Source organism: Pristis pectinata, chromosome 6, assembly GCF_009764475.1.
Source record: "Pristis pectinata isolate sPriPec2 chromosome 6, sPriPec2.1.pri, whole genome shotgun sequence".
Lineage (NCBI taxonomy): Eukaryota > Metazoa > Chordata > Chondrichthyes > Rhinopristiformes > Pristidae > Pristis > Pristis pectinata.
Genome location: NC_067410.1, coordinates 10411833 through 10436789, shown reverse-complemented (window position 1 = coordinate 10436789; position 24957 = coordinate 10411833). Strand labels below are relative to the sequence as shown.

At 42.5% G+C, this 24957-nt stretch overlaps 1 protein-coding gene across 3 annotated transcripts in view; it reads left to right on the top strand.

The window, feature by feature from the left end:
- Positions 1-24957, top strand: part of LOC127571393 (ubiquitin-like modifier-activating enzyme 1) — a 258873-nt gene that overhangs the window by 136451 nt on the left and 97465 nt on the right. For all 3 annotated transcript variants that reach the window (XM_052017709.1, XM_052017710.1, XM_052017711.1), the window contains exons 19-21: positions 2243-2432; positions 5555-5643; positions 13953-14045. In XM_052017709.1, coding sequence (XP_051873669.1) covers positions 2243-2432; positions 5555-5643; positions 13953-14045 — 372 coding nt within the window. The remainder of the gene's footprint in view (positions 1-2242; positions 2433-5554; positions 5644-13952; positions 14046-24957) is intronic.

The window sequence follows — 24957 nt, the reverse complement described above, 5'->3', positions numbered from 1 at the left end:
CCTTCAAAGCATACAAGGGACAGTAGAAGGGGATGTGAAAGGCATTATACAAATGCAAGTCTTTTTTTCTACTTCCCATTTCACTCACCAGGCTGGGCACAGATAGGGGCATAGATCACTTGGTTCACAGCCCCCACCTGTTGCCCTCTGAGCCTAGCACATGGGGCAACATTGAATGTGTTTCCATGTGAATCTATTCCCTTTCTATTTGTTGGTGAGTGGGATGGATGGGGAGAACAACCAGCCACCACTTTGGACCTCATTACAGTGAATTATCTACATCGATTGTACAGGGGGAGTATGCTACTATTCATTAAGATTACAGATGAACATAATAACAAAGTGACAGCAGTAGCCAATCAGCTCCTCAAGCCTTCCCTGTCATTCAATGTGATCATGACCTCACCTCCTCTTCTGTGCCCAGTTCCCCTTAGCCCTCAATTCCCTGACCTTTCAGAAATGTATCCACTTCATCCTTAAATACCCCCAATGATCAGGCCTCTGCAACCCTCCTGAGATTCATCACCCTCTGCAGGAAGTTCCTACATATCTCCCTCTTAAATAATCACATCTAATCTGGTCTGATCTTTGATTTCAACTCCACTTGACTGCCCAGTCTCCAAAATTCTTATTCCCCTAGTCCAGAACCTCACCCCAAAGATGTAATCTAAACACACTGAGTGGAATGCTGCCCAATAGCTACAATTTCTCTTGCATTTATATAGTGTCTCATCGGGCTTTACACACAGTGAAATGGTGCAGTGAGTAGTCTGAAGCAAGCAAGCATTACTGAAGGGGCGGGTGGGGATTGCTATCCTTTGAGCTCCTCCTGTCACAATAGTTACAATAGGCTACGTGAGCAGTGTCCTTTTTAAAATGTTTTTTACGGAGCAGATGTGTTTTCTGTTAAATTATTACATCCCAAACCCTGTATTCCAGGATTTCATCATTCATTCTGGATAGACTGGTTCTGCGTTTTGTTACTAGAATTCACCAGTGTGGGAGCTATGTAATTAGTTTCTATGATTCATTTATATTCATTCAGTCAGATTTTCCTGCCACATTCACTTGCTTTGAAGTATAGCTCTCTGTGATAATGCCTACATCGTTCTTATTTTCAGTGTTTTCAATTCCCTGGTTCAAGTTAACAAGATGTGAACAAACACTGCATCTCAGTTTCCAGAAGGATTCTTCATGGATTTTGGTGGAATTGTAGATAGTGAAGAAGGTGATTTAAGGATACACTGGGACATAGATCAGCTGGAAAGTTGGGTGGAGCGGTGGCAGATGGAATTTAATCCAACCAAGTGTGAGATAATGCACTTCAGTAGGTCAAGTTCTGGTAGGATATAGAGAGGAGATAGCAGGGATCTCAGGAGCATTGATGTACAGAGAGACCTTGGAGTGCAAGTTCATAGCTCCTTGAAAGTGACTACACAGGTGGATAGACTTTGTACGGTATTTTTTATGGTAATACTACTCATTTACACATTCTGTGTCGGGTTGGAGATATTCTGCATGGAAAACATGGAGCGCAAAACAGTGACTCTCAGAGTCTTCCCTCACCTTCAATAAAAACAATGTCTCCATATGATTTGTTGGCATTCTCTGGTTATCATTGATCTTAAGTTTACTGTTTTTTTCTACATCCAGCAATAATTATTTGCATTTACAAAGCACCTTTAGCATGCTAAAGTACCCCAAAGGCACTTCACAGTAGTGTTGCAACCAGATTTTGACACAAAGAAGATATTAGTACAGATGCCAGTGATAGAGATAATTGATCAGCGAGGTATTAAACGGGTTAGAAGTGAGAGGCAGGCCTTTCAGCATGAAGTTAGAATGCACTTCTACGTACAAAGGATGATATAGATTTTCTTCCATAAACAACAGCTGGACAGATGTGTTTCTGTTAATCAAAGGCACTACGGATGGGATCGAAGGTGGGTACACGCAGTTAGGTCCCAGATCAACCAAATTTTCTTTGAACCACAGGACAAGCTCAAAAAGTTAACTGGCTCAACACAAAATGCGCAGAAGGAACTCAGTGGGTCAGGCAGGAAATGGTCAGTCGACATTTCTGGCCAAGACCCTTCATCTGGATGAGTCCAGTTAAATGTCTGCGTCCTGTTCCTTTAGTGAAATTGTACCTCTGTTCTAGTTAGTCTTCCATACAGTGTTTATCTTTTATTGAACTGCATTGCTGTTACATTAGCTGACGTTCTTTTCCCTTTTATAATAGCTCCTTCATATGGACTACATTGTGGCAGCAGCAAACCTGTTTGCAGAAAACTATTCCATAAAAGGGTCCAAGGACAGAGCTGCAATCCAGCAGATCCTTCTGTCTGTCGACGTTCCTCACTTCATCCCAAAATCAGGGATAACGATCCACACCAGTGATGAAGAAATGGCAGCAGCTGAGGTCACAGTGGGTAAGTTTCCCCATTTGAGCATTCTTTGTGAATACTCTCTTGATATCACATACGAGAGATAGATAGTGGTAGTATTCCTTAGTACCAACCAACTAGTCACCTCTCTTAGTCACTCTTCCATTCACTTTGAGCAGTGTGATAGCCTCACTGTGTGATAGCCTCAAAAGCCTCAGTTTCCATAAGACTGCTTTATTGTTATTATCATTGAATTCCATGTCATAAAAAGAGTCAGGATGATGTTGTGTTCCTTGACCTCTTACAACAAGCCAGAAAACGGATTGCGTGAAAACGTATCAGGAATGTAGTTCACTCCAATTCCTATCTTTTTTGATGAAAGCGCTTGGCCCACACCATCTGCCTCACCAGCTCCTCGTGCCTGGGATCAGTCACTTGCAAGGAAGAACGCCCAGGTGTTGGACCTAGATCTTGGCAATTAGTTCTGAGATTTAATAGCCTTGTTTTCCCTAAAATGTTATTCAGTTGTTGCCACTTGAAGATTTGACTTTGCCTGGCTCTTTTTTCGTTCTATGTTTATGAGAGACACAGCATTGCAGGCATTGTGATTTATATGTTGTCATTGCAAATCCAAATTTGTTGTCCTTATTAAATGATTTCAGTAACTTTAAGTATTGACGTCCAGTTCTTGGAGCCAGGTGATGGTGTCCAGTGCGACAGAGTGAAGGTCAGCAGTGTTCCTTTCTTCAAAAAGCAAAAAGAAGGAAACACTCTCCGCCAGGTTCTTTGTCTTAGAATCTATCAACCTGACTCTTGATTATTCTCAGTAACCTAAGATACGCAGACATCCTGGATAAGTTCCTCTGAATGAAGACATTTCTCTTCATCTCAATCCTCAACACTGCTGAAACTATTCCCCCAACTCTAAGCTCCCAAAAATGTAGACCAGTTATACTCAATTGTTTGCATCATGACAGAGCGGGGCATCTTTTAGGAATTTTAGGAATACTGAGTCCCAGTCACATGTTTTTATTTCCTTATTTTTTTTATTATTTTTCACAGTGAATTTTGCAAGCCTCCATTGAGTCTGCAAGTAATCAGGTCGGCTGGGTAAACAGTCAAGCCGACACGCTCTAGTGATGTCCTTGGGAGTGTGGCTGGTTCCCATTAATGTCAGTGTGCTCACTCTGATATATGTCAGTGTGTCCATTTGTGAACTGAGATGCTTTAATATATTTATTTAAATGCTTGGGTAAATCTCTGCTGCTGAAAGAGCATTAAACTCCCAAGGCTGAATTCAGCAAAACAGAGTATCAGCAGTTTATCGGATGGAGCACAATTGCCTTTCATTAACCAGCTCAGGAGGCTGACAATACCTATTTACTGCCCTCTGTAACATTTCACCAACACCTTGGTCCACAATCGGAGTGCAAGCAATAAAATAGCTGGCTCAGACAGATGACAGAAGCCAAAATAATCTTATTTAATCCTAAATGCTCAAATATCTGATTATTTTTGGCTATGTGATTTTTCTTGATCTTGTTCTGTAAGAAGACAAAATCTTTCCAGACATTTGAAGGATAAAACTAAGATGTACTCCACTTGCAAAGTATGACTGAGATCTCATTAGTTCCATATTAATTCCATCCATCACTAAGGACCCTCACCATCCGGGACGTGCCCTCTTCTCGTGACTACCAACAGGAGCCTAAAGATCCAAACTCAACGATTCAGAAACAGCTTCTTCCCCTCCACCATCAGATTTCTGAACAGTCCATGAACCCATGAACAGTACCTCGTTATTCCTTTTTTTTTGCACTATTTATTTATTTTTGTAATTTATAGTAATTTTACATCTTTGCACTGTACTGCTGCCGCAAAACAACAAATTTCACGTCATCTAAGTCAGTGATATGATGAGTGTTTGTCAGCTCTTGGACTGTACTCACTAGAGTACAGAAGAATGAGAGGGGACGTCATAGAAGCATTTAGAATGTTGAAAGGACTGGACAGAGTAGATGTGGCTAAGCTGTTTCCCTTGGTGGGTGAGTCCAGGACTAGAGGGCACAGTCTTAGAATTAGAGGGTACCGGTTTGAAACAGAAATGAGGAGAAATTTCCTTAGCCAGAGGGTAGTGAATTTATGGAATTCTTTGCCACATACAGCTGTGGAGGCCTGATCATTGGGGACATTTAAGGAGGAGATTGATTGGTATCTAATTAGTCGAGCTATCAAAGGATATGGGGATAAGGCCAGAAATTGGAGCTAGATAGGAATAGTTTTAGTTTAGCTCATGGAGCAGACTCAATGGGCCGAATGGCCTACTTCTGCTCCTTTGTCGTGATCTTGTGATAATAAATCTGATTCTGGCGATGTACCAGCTGGGTTTAGTTGACAGCACACTTGCCTCACTGTTCGAACATTGTGGCTTCAAGTCCCACTCATAGAGTCATAGAGTAGTACAGTGCAGAAACAGGCCCTTCAGCCCAACTCATCCATGCCAACCAAAGTGCCACCAATGCTAGTCCCATTTGCCCATGTTTGGCCTATATCCCTATAAACCTCTCCTATCCATGTACTTATCCAAATATCTTTTAAATGTTGTTATTGTAGGTGCCTCAACTACTTTCTCTGGCACCTCCTTCCATATACGCACCACCCTCTGCGTGAAGAAGTTGCCCCTCAGGTCCCTTTTAAATCTTTCTCCTCTCACCTTAAACCTATGCCCTCTAGTTTTTGGTTCCCTCCAGGGACCTGAGGACTAAATTGGAGAGGGGTAGCGGGAAGAGGTATAAAGTGCAGTGCTGGGCAGCTCAGAGTTGCTACAGAGACTGTCTTTTAGAAGAAGTGTTATACTGATATCTGCTCTCAAAGGCATATATAAAAGGTCCTAAGAGCAGGGTTATCTGGCCAATATTTATCCCTCAACCAACATTAAATAATAGATTGACACTTCCACGTTGTTGATGGTGGGAGCTTGCTCTATACAAATTGGGCACCAGTTCCTACATTACAAAAGTGACTCCACATCAAGAGTTGTAGTCACCAGGAGCGTAGCGCTTTTGAGATGACCTCAAAGGAACGTGAACTGCATAATAGAAAAACAAGCGTTTCTTTTCCCCTATTAACTTGCTCTAAACTCACTTTCTTATTGTTTTCTGGTGCAGATAAGGACTGTTTGGAAGAACTGAAGAAGGACCTTTCTTCCCGTGAAATGTTCAGTGGATGTGAGATGCAACCCATTGATTTTGAAAAGGTAAATTAAGCCATACCTGCTGCTGATTCATCAGCGGTTCAGTTTGAGCATATCATTTTTCCCTTTCATTGACACTTCCTATTTTTGGTTCACCACCCAAGCATGCAAACCTTTGAATGTTATTTAGTCAGAATTTTGTAGGTTTTTGTGTTGACAGATTCAGTGGAGTAATCCTGATTTCAGCTAAGTTCTACTTCATGATGTTCAATGCAATTATTTCAGTGGTGTGCTTTTTACCTCTGAGGGTAAAAGGAATCAGTTTGTAGTTTTGACATTATAGCTGTAAACTCAAACCACCATCACTGACAGGACTCAACAGAGTAGATACAAGAAGGATGTTTCCCCAGGCTGGGGGCCTGGAGACAGCGGTCACAGGATGCCGACTAAGGCATTTTAGACTCAGATGAGGAGAAACTTCTTCACGCAGGGAGTAGAATTCTCTTCCATTGAAGGTGGTAACAGGCCAGGTCACTGAACACATTTAAGAAGGAGATTTCTGGATGCAAAAGGCAATGATAGGTATGGGGAAGGAGCAGGAATATGTTATTGAGTTAGAGGATCAGCCATGATTGAACTGAACGGTGGAGCAGGTTTGAAGGGCTGAATGGTCCACTCCTAATCTTATGTTTCTACTTCCGAAATAAGAAGTGAAAATGTTGGCAGTACTTGGCAACTAAGGTCACATCTGTGGAGAGAGAAGAACAGAGTTTCAGATCAAAGACCTTTCAATGGAACAGGGAAAAGATAAAGAAAAACAAATTGTAAATTTAAAATGTAAGGAGAATGGAAGGAGAGAGAAATTAAATGAGAGACAGGGAGGAAAGTCAGAGCTGGGAAAATTCAGAACTATTTGTGTTTTGTTCCACTGTCACTCTTCTTTGTGCAGCGCGATCTTTACTTTTCACAACACATTGTGGAATAAACCTAATTGGTAAATTGGTTTATTATTGTCACATGTACCAAGGTACAGTGAAAAACTTGTTTTGCATGCCATCCATACAGATCATTTCATTACAATAGTGCATCGAGCTAGTACAAGGGAAAACAATAACAGAATGCAGAATAAAGGGTTACAGTTACAGAGAAAGTGCAGTGCAGGCAGACAATAAGGCGCAAGTTCATAACGAGGTAGATTGTGGGGTCAAGAGTCCACCTTATTGTACTAGGGGACCATTCAATAGTCTTATAACAGTGGGGTAGAAGCTGTCCTTGAGCCTGGTGGTATGTGCTTTCAGGCTTTTGTATCTTCTACTCAATGGGAGAGGGAAGAAGAGAGAATGTCCGGGGTGAGTGGGGTCTTTGTTTATGTTGGCTGGTTGTCTGAGGCAGTGAGAAGTATAGACAGAGTCCGTGGAGGGGAGGCTGGTCTCTGCAATGTGCTGAGCTGTGTCCACAACTCTCTGCAGTTTCTTGCGGTCACAGGCAGAGCAGTTGCCATACCAAGCCATGATGAGTCAGGATAGGATGCCTTCCATGGTGCATCAATAAAGCTTGGTGAGGGTCGACGGGGACATGCCAAATTTCTTTAGCCTCCTGTGGAAGTAGAGGCGCTGGTGAGCTTTCTTGGCTGTGGCATCTTAACTTACCCCATCCTGATGGGATCCTACTAGGCCAATGTCAAGTTGACGTTCATAGATTGACATTCATGGTGGAGGTGTCAGAGGATATTGGTGCAGTGGTGGTTGGGAAAAAAGGAAAACATGATTTCTTTGCAGTCAAAGCAACTCCAGGTGGCAACCTGAAGTGAGTTCAGCCTAAGTAATTCCTCTAGTCAATTCAGTAATAGAATCATAGTCATACAGCACGGATTAAGCCCTTCAGCTCACTGAGTCCATGGCCACCATCAACCACCCATTTATGATGATCCAACATTGACCGTACATTGGAATTTTACAGTACTTGCTGTTGGGGTTACACAATGAAAATTCACCAGACTGATTCCTGGGATAGCAGGTTTGTCATAAGGAGACATGGATTAGGCTCGGTCTGTGTTCTTTAGAGGTGATATGGTGATATGTCACCTCTCAACTCCAAACTGTGAATTTAATGTGTGTTAACAGTGTGTTAATTGTGCTTTATTTGGCGAGATAAAGGTGAATAAAAATTGTTGGCCAAATTGCAAAATGAAAGTTCCTTGGAATGTAGGAGAATGAGGGGCAACCTTATAGGAGTGTTTAAAATTATGAGAGGCATAGATAAGGTGGATGGTAACAGTCTTTTCCCCAGGGTAGGGGAGTCCAGAACTAAGGGGCATAGATATAGGGTGAGAGGGGAAAGATTTAAAAGGGACCTGAGGGGCAACTTTTTCACGCAGAGGCTGGTGAGTATATGGAACGAGCTGCCAGAGGAAGTGGTTGAAGCAGGTACAATAGTATCATTTAGGAAGCACTTGGATAAGTACATGCAGGGGTGGGGCTCAGAGGGATATGGGCCGAATGCAAGAAATTGGGGCTAGCTAGGGAGTCAATGGGTTGGCATGGATTTGTTGGGCTGAAGGGCCTGTTTCCTTGCTGTATTGCTCTATGACTATGCTCGACGAGGTGGATAGATGAGGGATGTTTCCCTTTGCTAAGGAGTCTATAATGGGGGATAACCGTCTCAAGTTAAGGGTTAGACTAGTTAGGAGTAAATTAAGGAGAAATTCCTTCAACCAGAGAGTGATGAATCTTTGAAGTTCTTTATTTGAGACTGTCATTGAATGTATTCAAAACAGGTTGATACATTTCTAAATATTAAAGGAATCATAACACTCAGGCACAGGACAGCGAAGTGGTTTTTGATCTGGAAGCTCAACCATGCTATTGTTGAATGCAAGAGAAGTGTTGCGTTGAATGGCCTACCCCTGCTACTTCTTGTGTTGGTATGGCATAACCTACAGACAAGATGATTGGTTTCCAAATACATATGGTAATGTCTGACTCCATACATGTGTCTGTCTGACCAAAGTAAAAAGCCCTGCAAATGGAAGGATTGTATTTAAGGGGAAGAGGCAGTGGGGGGACTATAGTGAGTGTTATTATTAAAATAGAAACTGTGGCAGGTTACAGCGCTGTCACTGACCTGATGGATTTATTTTCTTATTGAAAAGGTAATAAATCAATCTGCAGCATCACAATTGACCTGCAGAGGCCATTAAACTCTTTTATTTTGCTCCAGAGGTTAAACAGATGTTTTGGGGTCAGAGGTTGCAGAAGCCGCAAATGTTTTTTGTTAAAATTATAAATCGATCCAATTTGCACTGGGGATGGGACAACAGTTTAGACCTGGTGCGGGATTCAAACCAATTTAGAACTTGTTCCAGGATATAAAGAGCTTTCTTGTCGGGATGTAGCATAAGTCCTGATTGTAGGTATGTCTCAATACTATTTGAGTAACAAGTACCCTGTGAAAAATAAATGTTTCTTTGGCTGTACCAGAAGGCAGTAGGAAAACAAGCTCAGAGAAAGCTGATACATATTTACAGCACCATTCACAATCTAGAGGCATCCCCAAATACTTGCCACTTGTACAGCAGGGGCGGCACGGTAGTGTAGCGGTTAGCGCAATGCTATTACAGCACCAGCAATCGGGGTTCGATTCCCGTCACTGTCTGTAAGGAGTTTGTACGTTCTCCTGTGTCTGCGTGGGTTTCCTCCAGGTGCTCCGGTTTCCTCCCACATTGCAAAGACATACGGATAGGTTAATTTGGGTTTAAAATGGGCGGCTCAGACTCATTGGGCCAGTAGGGCCTGTTACCACGCTGTAAATAAATAAAATTTTTAAAAATTTAGGAAGAGACCATTCAGCCCATCTGGTCTACAGTGATCATCAAACACCCAATTGCCCTAATACTTAACTAATCCCATTTTATTCTCCCTTCACTCACATCAGTTTACTTTTCCAACCCCCTATGCGTGCGTGCGCGTGCACACACACACACACACACACACACACACACACACACACACACACACACACTCTCTCTCACACACACACACTCTGTCACTCACACACTCACTCACACACATGCACACACATACACACTCTCTCACTCACACACACATACACACTCTCTCTCTCACACACACACACACACACACAAACACACACACACACACACACGAAAGGAATTGTCAATGTTCTGGCCCCCTCTCTTTCTCTCCCACAGCTCCGGGTCTCACTTTCCCAAAAGGGTTTTGACCCGAAATGTCAACAATTCCTTTCCTCCCACAGATGCTGCTCAACCTGCTGAGTTCTTCCAGCAGATTGTTTGTTGTTACCATGATGTGATTTGAGTTCATGCTCGAGGGGTTTTTAATCAAGCACCAATAAACACTAAACTGAGATAACCATTGGAAAATTGGCTTTTGGGCATAGATTCTGCAATTCCTAATCTACTATCCTCCCCACTTTCTAAACACCCCGTCCTGCCATCCCCTGTTCCACAACACAGCTTCCCTGCACAGGTAATATGCTTTCCCAAAAAGAAAAAGACCAGAGAAGAAAGTGCTCCTGGATGTGCTTATGTCTAAAAGAAACAAAGTACTAAATTTATGACAAATCTCCCCACAGATGCATCCGATCATTCATCTTTGTGAGAACAGTGAAATGGGTTTGATGGAGCCTTGAAGGACCACACAAAGTTTAAATCCATATGGCCATTAATTTAAAATTTAAAAAAACTGGAAATCTAAAATACAAACAGAAAAACTTGGAAAAGATCAGCAGGTCAGACAGCATCTGTGGAAAGAGAAACAGAGTCAATATTTCAGGTCGAAGACCTTTTGTCAGAACTGTTCTGATGAAGGGCTATTGACCTGAAACGTTAACTCTGTTTCCCTTTTCACAGATGCTGCCGGACCTGATGATTGTTTCCAACATTTTCTGCTTTTATAACCGTTAATTTATGTCTACCCTCTGTTGCCAGCAAAGGTAGATTTTAGTATTCTGGTCTGGATTTATCTATTAAAGGGTAAAGCTGTACTTAATAAAAAAGAAGACATTCCCTTCTCCACAATCTTCAAAAGAGGACAAAGCAAGAATAAAGAGATATAAATACAAATAGAGCAGAGGTATCCAGTTGTAATGCCCAGATCACCTGCTATGAGAAAATTGAAACTCAGAAGCCTCATGTGGTTCATGGCAGGTTAGACACCCCTGCCTCAACAGATTGGATATCAATAAATTGCACAGGCATCTAATTTTTTATTGGAATCTGTACCTTTATATAGCAAAGTGCACTGGTTCTTCTGCAGCAAGGACATCTCATAAAAAGCAATAAATGGCCAGTCTGTTTTTCGAGGGGTCACTGGGAAGTAAATATTGCTGTAGTACTCTCACTTTATTTACAAGAGCTATTGCGTGGGATCTTGAATATACACTTGAACATGACCTCTATTCAACATGCTTTGGAGAAGGAACTTGCTAAGAATGAATAGCTTGTTTGACGTTGCAGTGGAAATGTTCGTCTAGTTTCAGTACCTTGGCTCTAAAAACTCTCCAACCGAATATTAGTTCCTTATGGTGGCCTCTTGGGACTAAACTGAGGGGAATATTCTTTGGAGTTCTCCACCCCAGAGAACTGACACTCACCATATTCAAAGCTGAGACCGGTAGATCTTTGAACACCAGGGAAATCAAAGGATACGAGGATCAGATGGGAGAGTGGATGCAAGAGATGGATCAGTTGTGATCTTATTGAATGGTGGAGTAGGCTTGAAAAAGCCATACGGTCTTGTCCTACTTTACTTACTGATGTTCTTAATAACTGACAGAATAATGAATTCATGGAATACATATGCGATGTTTTTTTTAGTTCAATATATTGAGGAGGTACCAAAGGAAAAGGCTATTTTTGGATCTCATGCAATGCGAAAGGGTTAATTGATAATCTTGCTGTCAAGGGGCCTTTGAGGAAGAATGATCATATCATGATAGAATTTTACAAAGTGGTGTAGTTCAATGGAAAACAGGAGTCTTGACTTCATAGTTTCTTTCATTTAACTTTATGAAGGGAGAGTTCTCTGTGGTTGATTGGGAGAATGTATAGAAAAGTACAACAAGGGCAAGGCAATGATTAGCATTTAGAGAAATAATGCATAAATTGCAAAAAATATATACCTTCCTTTAAGGCACAAAAAACACAAGAGGAAAACTCATTCATTCATGGCTGACAAGAGAAATGAAAGATAGTATTAAATCAAAGGAAGATGCTTATAAAGTTGCCAGAAACATCAGTGAGAGAGGTTTGGGAATATGTTAGAATCCAGCAAAGGAATACCAAGAACTTGATAAAGAAAGGCAAGATGATTATGAGAATAGACTGGGGAGAGTAATAAAAGCAGGCTGTAAGGCTGTTTATGGGGATGCAAAAATTGTCATGTCAGGGGAAATATGAGCCCCTCACAGACAAAGAGAGGAGAATTTATAATGGCGAATAAGGAAATGGAAAAGGAATTAAACAATTACTTTATATCTGTCTTCACAGAAGAAGACACTCAAAACCTGCCAGACATATTAGAGAAGCAATGGTTTAGCAAGAATGAGGAACTGAAGGAAATACAATGCCTTGCTATATTGCAGTCTTAGATATGCCACAAGATGGACATTAGGTAGATATTGGTTTCCCTTAATACACGGATAGCTTCTAACACGTGTTGTATCGAGGTTGTACTGTAAACTTTAGTCAAAAAATAGTACTAATGTCGGTAATCGTGAAAGCTAATATATCCCAAGGAACCGATGTTCTACATCCCAGAGTTTTGGAAAAGGTGGATGCTCTGATAATTATCTTCCAAAGTTGCACAGTTCCTACAGGTTTTGTTCTTGTGGACTGGAGACTGGCAAATGTGATCCCACTATTTCAGAAAGGAGGGAAAGGCAAAACAGGGGAACTATCAACCTGTTAACCTAACATCAATGATAGGGAAGATGCTGAAATCTATAATGAAGGATGTAATAAGAGAACACATTGAAAGGAATAGTAGGATAGAGGAGTGTCAGCATGGATTTGCAAAAGGAAAATCATGTTTGACTAACCTGCTTGATTTCTTTGAGAATGTGACCAGTAGAATAGGTAAAGGGGAACCAATGGATGTGACATATTTAGATCTTTGGAAGGCTTATGATAAGGTCTCATGGAACAGGTTGGCCAACATGGTAAGAGCACATGGAATTGGGGGATAGTATAATAACATGGATCAAGAATTGGTTGTCAGACAAAAAGCAAAGTGTGGGAGTAAGCAGATCCTTCTGAGGTTGGCAGACTGTGACTGTGGAGGCAATGCAGGGATCATTTCTTGGGCTTCAGCTTTTCAGTCTGTATCAGTGATTTGACTGAGGGGGACCAAATGTCACATTTCCAGTTCTTCAGATGATGCTAAACTAAGTGAGATTGTGAGTACTGAGGAGGATGTAAAGAGGCTTCGAGGAATATGGACAAGCTGAGTGAGTTGGCGAGAACATGGCTATGTGGAGGTCATCCACTTTGGTGCACGGAACAGAAATGTAGAATATTGTTAAACGGTGAGCAAGTGGACAGTGTTGATGTTCAGTGGGACCTAAGTGTGCTCGTGCATGTATCACTGAGGGCCAACATGCTGATTAGGACATATAGTGTGTTAGCCTTTATTACAAGTGGATTTAAACACAGGAGTAAGGAAGTCTTATTGCAATGGTTTGGGACCTTGGTGAGGTTGCATTTGGAGTATTGTGTGCAGTTTTGGTGTCCTTACCTATAAAAAAGGTTATAATTACCATGCAGGGAGTACAGAGAAAGTTCACTAGACTTGTTCCAGGAATGGTAGGTTACCATAGGAGGAGAGATTGAGCAGACTGCGACTGTATTCCTTACAGTTAGGAAGAAATGGAGCAGTTCTCATCAAAACTGGCAAAATCTTGACAGGGGAAACGCAGAGAGGATGTTTTCCCCCAGCTGAGCCGTCTAGGAGTAGGAGGCACTGTTTGAGAATAAAGAGGTAGACCATTTAGGACTGAAAGGAGCAGAAATCTCTTCACTCAGAGGGTGGCAAAGCTTTGGACTTCTCTGCTAGGGAGGGTTGTGGATGCTCAGTTGTTGTGTTCATTCTAATAAATTTCTGGACATTAAGGGATAAGGAGATAGTGCAGGAAAGTGGAGCTGAGGTAGAAGATCAGCCACAATCTTGATGAATGGCAGAGCAGGCTCGAAAGGCCAAATGGACCTGTTGCTATTTTTTATGCTCTTATGTGTGTGCTGTGAATATATTCAGTGAAAGGGAAATGGAGAAAGAAATAACATGGATTAAAGGTTTAATTTATTTTTACACACAATTTCTTGTATTTTACTGCAGGACGACGACACAAACTTCCACATGGATTTCATTGTCGCTGCCTCCAACCTAAGGGCAGAGAATTACAACATTCCACCAGCCGACCGCCACAAGGTAGGCAGCACGCACCTGGAGAGAGCACCTAGGAATGGCACGCACAGGCAAGCCAGTGAACATGATCCTCTGCTGTAAGGGGAGGGGACCACAAACCACAGGGCATGTTGATTTCTGTTTAATATTTGCTGAGTGAACTGAGGCGGAATCTCTGAAGACCCAAATTAACAGGCACGGGGTGAGCAAGACCGGAGACGCTATCAATCATTGTGCACGGCCAGTTAACAGGACAGATTAAATGTTGGTCTCCAGCTTTCACCCTACCTGTAACCACAGGCTATCTGTCACTGGAACATCTGTGGAACCAGACCGATGCCAACAATTATGCACAGGATACTCATAGTGAAGAGTCAGAGCAGCAGTTAGAGCTGCCAACAATTATTAACACTGAGGGAATGTTGGGGGATGCTGTTCTACATTATATAGATCTTACTATTCAGGGACATGGAGCCCAGCTAGTCAATGCCATTGGTTATGCTGAATGCAAGTCATTTCCTACCTATCCTCTTCTAATTCTAGCACTATATTCCTCTTACTCTTTTGCTTTAGCTTCCCCCCTTTGATGCTTCAGTAATTGTTTTATTATTGTACCGAGATACAGTGAAAAGCTTTGTTTTGCATGCCATCCATACAGTATTACATAAGCAAAACATAAGTACATTGAGGTAGTACAAAGGGAAAAGCAATAACAGAATGCAGAACATAGTGTTACAGTTACAGAGAAAGTGCAGTGCAAGTAGACAATAAGGTGCAAGGGCCATGGCGGGGTAGATTGTGAGGTCGAGAGTTCATCTTTATCATACAAGAGGTCCATTCAAGAGTCTTATAACAGAGGGACAGAAACTGTCCTTGAGCCTGGTGATATGTGTTTTCAAGCCATTCAAACCACATGACTCGATCTGAGCCAATGATCGCAGGGAATGCGAAGCTGGCAAGTGAGTGGCCACACAGACTTGAAGGCATGCAGCACCCCTCCCTTGTGTTTGCCCTCGCTTCCATGGCAACCTCCTTAGCTGCTGTGCTGTGCTGTGGCTGCCATGAAGAGAGGTCTTTAATGCTGAGACTCACTTCCCATGATTCCAAGCAGCACGGACACAGCGACTGCAGTCTCCGCAAGCAGCTGCTATTGGGAATTGCGCAGGTTGCATTTAATGCAGCAATCAGGGTGAACAGTTTTTTTAAAAGGTAAGTTTCTTGATTTAGTGATCTGAGTCTTTTGTGGAGCCCTTGTGTGAGCAGCAGTGCTTTCAGAGTCCTCTTTTACCCACCAAGTAAGAGTGAACTCCAATTTCTAAACACCTCTTTTACCAATGGATGCAAAGTTTGCCTGACTAAAATTTAGAAGTGTTCAGCATGAACCCAGTGCCTGGCTTCAACAGAGGGTAACGGCAATTCCAGCCTTCCCCTTCTGTCAAAGTTCCCAGTGCTCAAAGTAAAAACAAGATTGGCACAGTGCCAGTGCACTTAACATCCTTACTGTTTCTAAAGCAGAGTGTTTATAATAATATTAAAAGTGATGGCGGGCAGATGGAGTCTGCACTGATTTACAACCATCCTGTAAATGTGCACTCTGAAACGCTTCCTAATGAAACTCGCTGGAAAATAGTCTACATTCTGGCTCTGGCTGTGAGATGTTGGGTTTAACCCTACTATTTCCCCATTTTCTTGAGTTCTAATTTCACCTTCTGCTATAGAATATAGAGCGTAGAACAGTACAGCACAGGAACAGGCCCTTCAGCCCATGATGTCTGTGCTGAGCATGATGCCAAATTAAACACATCCCTTCTGCCTGCACCTGATCCATATCCCTCCGTTCCCTGCAAATTCATGTGCCTATTTAAAAACTTATTGAACGCCACTATCATACCTGCTTGCATTACCACCCCTCATGCTGCATTCCAGGCACCTACCCCTCTCTGCTTAAAAAAAACTTGCCCCTCATATCACCTTTAAACTTTCCCCCTCTCACCTTAAAGCTATGCCCTCTAGTGTTTGGTATTTCTATCCTGAGTAAAAGATTCTGACTGTCTACTCTACTTATGCCTCTCATAATTTTTATAAACTTCTATCAGGTCTCCCCTGAATCTGCTGCAGGGGGTGTTTTGCTTGTTACAGTGGTTTGTACAGCTGTGTGCTTTGCCTGGCCCATTTTAGAGAGCAATTAAAAATCAATCACTTTTGTATCAGTCTGGAATCATACGAAGGGGGAAGTCATTGAAACCTACCGGATACTGAAAAGCCTGGACAGAGTGGATGTGGAGAGGATGTTTCCATCAGAGTCTAGGATCCAAGGGCATAGCCTCAGAAGAAAGGGACACCCCCTTAAAACTGAGATAGGGAGGAATTTCTTCAGCCAGAGGGTGGTGAATCTGTGGAATTCATTGCCACAGAGGGCTGTAGAGGCCAAGTCACTGGGTGTATTTACGGCAGAAATTCATAGGTTCCTGATTGATGAGGGGGGTTAAGGGTTACGGGAAGAAAGCAGGAGAGTGGGGTTGAGAAAAAGAATCAGCCATGATTGAATGGCGGAGTAGATTTGATGGGCTGAATGGCCTAATTCTGTTCCTGTATTTTAAGGTCTTATGGTAAATGAGAGCAGGCAAAGACTGCACATTTTTTTGTTTAGTGAGCCAGGTGGATTTTTAATGGTCACCATAAGTAAAGCTGGCTTTTTTAGTTACATTCATTTAACTACATACCAGATTATTTAGTTAAATGAATGTAAAATACCCAGTTGCCATGGTGGGATTTGAACCTATGTCGCCAGATCATTAGATCAACACTCTACCCACTGTGCTGCCATTCCTGTGAGTGTAAACACTGCAGTGGGATGTCCTGGGCTTGTGAAAGGTGCTATATAAGTGTGGAGTGAGCCAGCCCACTCTATACAGGAAATATAAGTGAGGCAGATAATAAATGCTCAAAGTCTTTGTTTGAAAATGGTGAGTTGAAATTATGCCCATGCATAAACAATCTTTTCCGCATATGCTTTAATGTAAAATTCACCGTTCTCGGTTAATTGGGACAGAGCAACTTTCCTTCAATTCTTTCAACTCTAATGAATCTCTTGAGCAGAGAGGACTGATGGAAACCACAAACTAAGTATAGAATACCCCTGAGTGTTCCCTCCCCTTCTCTGGGGTTCAGTTCAGGATGGGAGGGGAAGCATATCAGTGAATTGGCATTGTGAACTGAGCTGATAGCAACACAAGCAGACAAACACACACATTTGTGGGTTTAGCAACTCCGAGACAGGGAGTAGGTTGTCTAAATCACATTGGATATTGTAATTTTATTATGCATGTAGACTGCACAGTGTTAGAAGTTGCTTTTACTAATCTAATAAAACCAGTTTGTTGCTCTTATTGTCCGATCCAGTAATATGTTTCCTCTGCTACCTTATTTATTCTGATAATCCAGTCTTCCAGACTTGCACACGTTTTCCCACAATTGTTTGGTGTACCGAAAGATGACCAAGCACTGAAATGGCAGAGTTTACTGTAGCTGATGGTCTCCGAGTATTTTAAGTTACTGACTGAGAAAATAGCTGAGGAAAAGGAAATTTCAAAACACCATTAAGTGCTACGGAAAGCCATTTATTCCAATGACCAGAAAAAAAATATAGGAGTACATACTTCCCTTTGTCTTATTTGCAAAAGCCACATGCTTTCTAAAACCCTAGCTCATTTGCACCTGATGGCTTGTCCCTAATTACAAGGTAATAGAAAGTACGTAGTGTAGCGGTAAGCATAATGCTATTGCAGCGCCAGCGACCCAGGTTCAATTCCCGCCACTGTCTGTAAGGAGTTTGTACATTCTCCCCGTGTGTCTGCATGGGTTTCCTCTGGGTGCTCCCAGTTTCCTTCCACGTTCCAAAGACGTACAGGTTAGGAGCTATGTTGGCGCCGGAAGAGTGGCGACACTTGCGGGCTGCCCCCAGAACATTCTCAGTAACACAAAAAGATGCATTTCACTGTGTGTTTTGATGTACATGTGACTAATAAATAGATAGATAGATATTTGCAATAGCCATTTGACCCAACTGGTGCTTTAGCTCCACTCCATCCTCCTCTAATCTAATCAACGTATCTTTCTATTCCTTTCTTCCTCATCTGTTCATCCAGCCTTCCCCTGAAGTACATCAGTGTCGTCAGCTCAACTACCCAATGTTAGCAAGTTCCACATTCAGCCACTCTCTAAGTTTATGCTGTTAATATCGAGCTAATATTTATCGCCCCAAGTACTTGTCTCCTACAAAAGTGGAAACATCTTCTCTATGTTTGCTTCACCAAATGCTTCCTAAACTTGAAGACTGCTATCAGGTCACCCCTCTGTCTTCATCAGTTCTATTAAACAATCCCCAGCTTATTCAGCCTTTCCTGAGCTCCACAGCCTCCTAGTTCTGCTCACGTTCTAATAAATCTATTTTGTATTTTCTCCAATTCACCTGAATCCTTTTCATAAAATGGAAACAAGAATTGGAATTGGTTTATTCTTGTCACACGTACCGAGGTACAGTGAAAAGCTTGTCTTGCATACCGTTCGTACAGATCAATTCATTACAATACAAGGGAAAATAATAACAGAATGCAAAATAAAGTGTCACCGCTACTGAGAAAGTGCAGTGCAGGTAAACAATAAGGTGCAAGGTCATAACTAGGTAGATTATGAGGTCAAGAGTCCATCTTATCATACTAGGGAACCGTTCCATTGTCTTATAACAGCGGGGTAGAAGCAGCCCTTGAGCCTGGTAGTTTGTGTTTACATGCTTTTGTATCTTCTGCCCGATGGGATAGGGGAGAAGAGAGAATTTCTGGGGTGCGTAGGGTCTTTGATTATGCTGGCTGCTTTACCGAGGCAGTGAGAAGTGTAGACAGAGTCCATGGAGAGGAGAGTGGTTTCTGTGATGTGCTGAGCTATGTCCACAACTCTCTGCAGTTTCTCTGAGTATTCACCCTGATCATTTTCTCTGTATTTTTCTTCAATTTTCAATCTTAGTGATGTTCTTTGCTGTAAGACTTTGCTGTTCACATTGGATTTTTAGTCGTAAGGAAAGTTATGGTGTTGGCAAGTGACTGGTCCCAGGACTCTGCTGGGTCACTGTGTTGTGATTTCATAATCATGGGCCTGAAGGACCTGTTCCTGTGCTGTATTGTTCCATGTTCTATCCCGTCTTTTCTCCTTCGTGACTCACAGACTGGCAACCATTACAGGAAAGCTATTCCAAGTGTCCTGGCCAATATCTAGCCCTAAGTCAACATCACTAAAACAAAGAATCTTCTTAGTCTGATGTTGTTACATTGTCCTTTATTGGAGCTGGAATGCAAAAATTGGCTGGGACGTTTCCCACATAATGTCAATGATTTCACTTAAAGAGCACTTTGCTACCTGCAATGTTCTTTGGCACATCCTGGGCCAAAGGTACTATGAAAGGTGAAAGGTACTATATGGGTCTCCAGTAGTCTTGGACCTCCTTGTGATTAGACTAAGACCTGGCTCTGTCAAATCTATGTCTTAGCTAGTGTACAACAGTCACCCCATGTTAGAAGAATTCATACATAGGTATCTTCCACTCTTCAGAAATGGAGTAGAAAATTCAGTCCTCAACCCAAGGACCTGCCTAAGAAGAAGATAGTAATGCAATCCTCCAACTCACACACCACATGCCGTACTCATATCTTCTCCTTCACCTACTGAATATCATCTCCCTTTTTTTGGCTATCAAATTAAAATAGAGTTAGGGCCTGATTAGGGATAGTCACCATGGCTTTGTGCGTGGTATGTCATGTCTTAACAATCTTACAGAGTTCTTAGAGGAGGTTACCAAGAAGGTCAATGAGGGGAAGGCGATAGATGTTGTCTACATGGACTTTAGCAAGGCCTTTGACAACGCTTCGCATGGGAGGCTGCTCCAGAAGGTTAAGTCACTTAACATTCAGGACAAAGTAGTCAATTGGACTCAGCACTGGCTTCGCGGGAGAAGCCAGAGAGTGGTAGTAGGTGGTTGTCTCTATGACTGGAGGATTGTGACTAGTTGCGTGCCACAAGGATCGGTGCTGGGTCCGTTGTTGTTTATCATCTATCTTAATGACTTAGATGATAATATGGTAAACTGGATCAGCAACTTTGCAATGACGCCAAGATTGGAATGTAGTGTGATCTTGACCAGCGAGGAAAATGGGCTGAAAAATGGCAGATGGAATTTAATGCAGACCAGGTGTGAGGTGATGCACTTTGGGAGGACAAACCAGGGTAAGACTTACACAGTGAATGGTAGGGCACTGAGGTGTGTGGTAGAACAAAGGGACTGGGAATATAGATCCAGAGTTCCTTAAAAGTGGTGTCACAGGTAGATAGTGTCTTAAAGAGAGCTTTTGGCACTTTTGCCTTCACAAATCAGGGCATTGAGTACAGGAGTTGGGATGTCATGTTGAAGTTGTACAAGATGTTGGTGAGGCCAAATTTGGAGTATTGTGTGCAGTTCTGGTCACCTACCTACAGGAAAGATATCAATAAGCTTGAAAGAATGCAGAGAAAATTTACAAGGATGTTGCTGGGACTTGAGGACCTGAGTTATCAGGAAAGGTTGAATAGGTTAGGACTTTATTCCCTAAAGTGCAGGAGAGTGAAGGGAGATCTTATAGAGGTATACAAAATTATAGATAGGGTGAATGTATGCAGGCTTTTTCCCCTCAGGTTGAGTGAGACTGGAACTAGAGGACATAGGTTTAGGGTGAAAGGTGAAATATTTAAGGGGAATCTGAGGGTGAACTACCTCACTCAGAGGGTGGTGCGAGTGTAGAACAAGCTGCCAGCGGAAGTGGTGGATGCAGGTTCAATTGTAACGTTTAAGAGAGGTTTGGATAGGTACGTGGATGGGAGAGGTCCAGGTGCAGGTAGATGGGACTAGGCAGAAAACCAGACCGGCATGGACTAGATGGGCTGAAGGCCCTGTTTCTGCACTGAAGTATTTGATGACTCTGTTTCAATTAATTGAACAAAGTATTTTTGGGAGGTGATCTGACCAGTGTAGGTATTCCTATAAACTTCAGGAAGGAGAATATAACATGATTGAAAACTGATGTTGTAACTGCATGTCCCCTATATTTGTTTGTACATGATTATTATCCTGCACTGGGTTTGCTCATTTCCAGTGAGTATGGGACCTCAGCACAAATTGGCAGTAAACTTCAAATCTCTTGTTCTGGAGTGCTCCAAGGCAATGCATGTAGCTGACTGAAGGCAGAACTGTTGTCTGTGGTCAGAGTGCTGTGATTGGGATTATGGGGAGGGAGCTTTTCCTCACACATAACTTGTGCCAACCTGACCAAAAGATGCTCAGCAATGCACATGCCAAAACATGTGGAGGTTCTGCCACTCTCTCCACATTTAGTGGACTCATGATTTCTTCAACTTGGAGCTGTTGCTTACCGCATTGGCCACTGTCCAGGATTCTCAGCAAGTGACTCATTTCTTGTAAAAATTCACCTAAGGTTTACAACACTAAGTTTCTAACTGGGAGTTGCAATTCTGAAGAAACTTTCTTTTAAACTTATGAGAATTTTTGACTTCTGTTTTTAATTGGTGAACAAACTGGTTCTGACCACTTTGATGAAAAAACAAACCGCAAGATCATAGTACCTCATGAGTTAGAGGAGGGTGCTACCTGGATCTCATGTGGATCTGCATGGGGTGAGTTGAAGGAGCAAACAGGAGGATATCCTGAGTGTGGCTTCTTGTTAAAACAACACACTTGGACATCAGTGGGAACATTTTTCATCGAAGCAATGTCAATAATGTACTCTGGCTCAAGTGCTTGGAATTTTACTGCTTGTTTAAAGACACTCTTTACATTAGTGCTTCTCAGTTTATCTCCCTGTGTTTATGCTGCTAAAACCAGGTACCAACATCCAGCCCCTGCCTCTACCCCTTCTTCCAGCTCTCCATAATCCAAACCAAAAAAAGGCCACATTATACTGTACTGATTTTTGGGAGAGCATCACAGCTTGGTAAAGAGCTAATAGCTGTGGATTTCCAGCACACTCCTGCTCTCTGATGTGGTCCCTTGTAAGGATTTACATTTATATAGCACCTTCCATGACTTCAGGCTCTTGCAGGTAATTAGTCAGAAGAATAACCATGAAACTGTACATGCACAATTGGTTTGTGAAGGGAAAGACTTGCATTTCTATAGTACTGACCATAATATCTGCACTTATCAAGCAGATTCACAGCCAGTGGAGTACCTCTGAAGTACCTTTGTTACATAGTGGGCATGTTCAGTTCATATGTTTTAATGATTTGACCAGGGTTCAGAGGGACGGGGGCAGGGTGGAACCAGGTCCTCTTCAAAATAGTCTCACATGATCCTTACTGTTCACAAGAGAATAATGTATTTATTGAAAGGCAGCACTTCTGACAGTGCAGCACTCCCTCAGTACTATACTGGGAGTGTCAACCTAGTCTTTTGTGCTCAAGTCTCTGGAGTAGAGCTTGGACCCACCACCTTCTAAGTCTCAGGCCAGAGGCCAGCTACTGAGTCGTTCTGATGATGGAACCAAGGGAGCATCACAACCAAGCCTACTCTTGACTGGTATTCACATGTACATTTTGGCACACACCTGTCAAAAAGCAATTAAACACTTGCTTATTTTCCTCTCTCCCCCACACCCCCCCCCCCCCACATAGAAGCAAGATTGAGGCCAGTTATACCAATAGTTACCACTGGCCTGGCTGACTGATTTACATCTCACAGGCTTATGAATGTGCACAGAGTAGCTCAGTATTGCGATGAGCATGTCCCACAAGAGAAGCCATGAGTGCTACGAGATGGTTGCCAAGGGTGCCTTGTTTGGTTAGAGTTTTTCTGCTGTTCAATTACAAGGTCATACTCTGTTTTCTCCCTTTCTTCACTTGGAAGAAAAGAATGCACAGAAGTCTGGCTGATCTGACCAATCACAGTGCAGTCTTTTAAATGATGTGGGCTTTCATTTAAGTAGTCATAGAGTCATACAGCACAGAAACAGGCCCTTTGGCCCAGCTCGAGTTTATGGAGGTAGAAATAGGCAGTCCAGTTTAATGGTCCCGATCTGTTTACTTCAGGGTCAGTTATGACATTACGTTTCCCAGGGCACCAATGCTCAATACAAGAGGGCATGGCTTTAAGGTAATGGGTGGGAAGTTCAAGGGAGACATCAGAGGGAGGTTTTTCACCCAGAGAGTGGTTGGTGCCTGGAATGCGCAGCCTGGGGTGGTGGTGGAGGCTGATATGTTGGGCAAGTTCAAGAGATTGTTAGATAAGCATATGGAGGAATTTAAGATAGAGGGATATGCGGGAAGAAGGGGTTAGATATTCTTAGGAGTGGTTTGTTTCACAACATGGTGGGCTGAAGGGCCTGTATTGTGCTGTATTGTTCTATGGTTCTATGTTTGCATGTGGTCTGCTTTGGTTTTGGAGAGATAGCGGGAAGTGTGATGGAGTTTGTGATGGAGCTTTAATCTTCCCAGTATTTAGTAATGGAGAATGCCTGCTCATCTGATTTTGGATAAATCAGTCTTGCAATTTAGAGACCTGGGGAGGATCAGGAGAGGGGTGGTGTTGGGGTAGACCTGGGTGGCATCAGCTTACATACAGAAACTGACCCTGGTAAGAAGCAATGGACCACTGGACAGTGCTGTGTATAGTTTACTTGTTCCTTCAACAAATCAGGTTATATTTTTGTGGCTTCAACTGTCTACTGGTTGCAGGTATTTGATGTACCAAAGGGTAATTAACTAACTGAATTTTAAGTAATTGTGTCAGTGGCTGGCTATATAGAATTGGGTCAAGCTTTAACTGCTGATTCCTGTAAGTAAGATTATTAATGTGATATTCATCTGAAACACTGGTCGCTGTTCACCTGGACACCATCTCGTGAGCAACCCCTTCTACAACAGGCTTCATCAGGTAACTTTCATCACCCTGCCCGAGGGTACATGGACTAGTCTGTCTGGTCTTCAGCAGATGAACCCCTCGACCAATGTAAACAACAGAGGATGCTGTAGCATAAAATAGCCAGGGCGCAACTTGTTTCCACTTAAAATTCTGCCGCACAGGATTCCTCCAGGATTAACCTGATGCCTGGGTGGAAATCATGCATAAAGTCCAGGCTGTGCATGGTGTTAACCGTAAAGATAAGCTTGGCCTTTTAAACTGACGTAGATTGTCACTTCCAACCATTTTCTGTTACATATAAGGTGACACCACAGCTGGTTGAAAGCTGCCACTTGCCCATCGTTCCAGAGCTCTGCCGGAAACATTCCTGTGGGATCGCTGCTTTTTTCCAGATGATCAGCCCTAATGAACTTCCCACAGTTCTGCACAGGAACTGTGGAGAGCACAAAGCTGGCTGGCAATCGATACAAGGCAGAGCCAGGAATCTGTCATGTACAGAGCCAGGAAAGGTCGCAAATGCTGCTAGTGTTGTACGTGTCGGAATATATACCAGCCCCGCGGACTAACAGCAGCTGTTCTTTTTTATCGCTGGCCGTTCTCACTCGTAAAATAACTCCTGTGTTTGGAGCCTGAAGGTTTCCTTTCTGCTGTAGAATAAACAATAAGTGTTATGCAGTACTATGGTACTGAGAGTGTTTCTAGTGGGGAAAAGGTTCTGTGTGGGCGATTTACTTCCATTGCTAATTCCTTAGGCGCAGATCCTGTGTGCAGCTGACATCGCTATTACATGTAAAGCCACCAGGTCAACATTGGATGCCCTAAAAAGGATGCAGGAGGAAAAAACCAGAGCTGAGTGATTGTATGTGTTGAGAAAAGTTGAATGGTCTAGGCTCTTTCCTCTTCAAAAGAGCAGGGTTAAACTCACAGCTGAATAAGAGATCTTTATGGTATTTGGCAAGGTAGATATATACTTAGAAA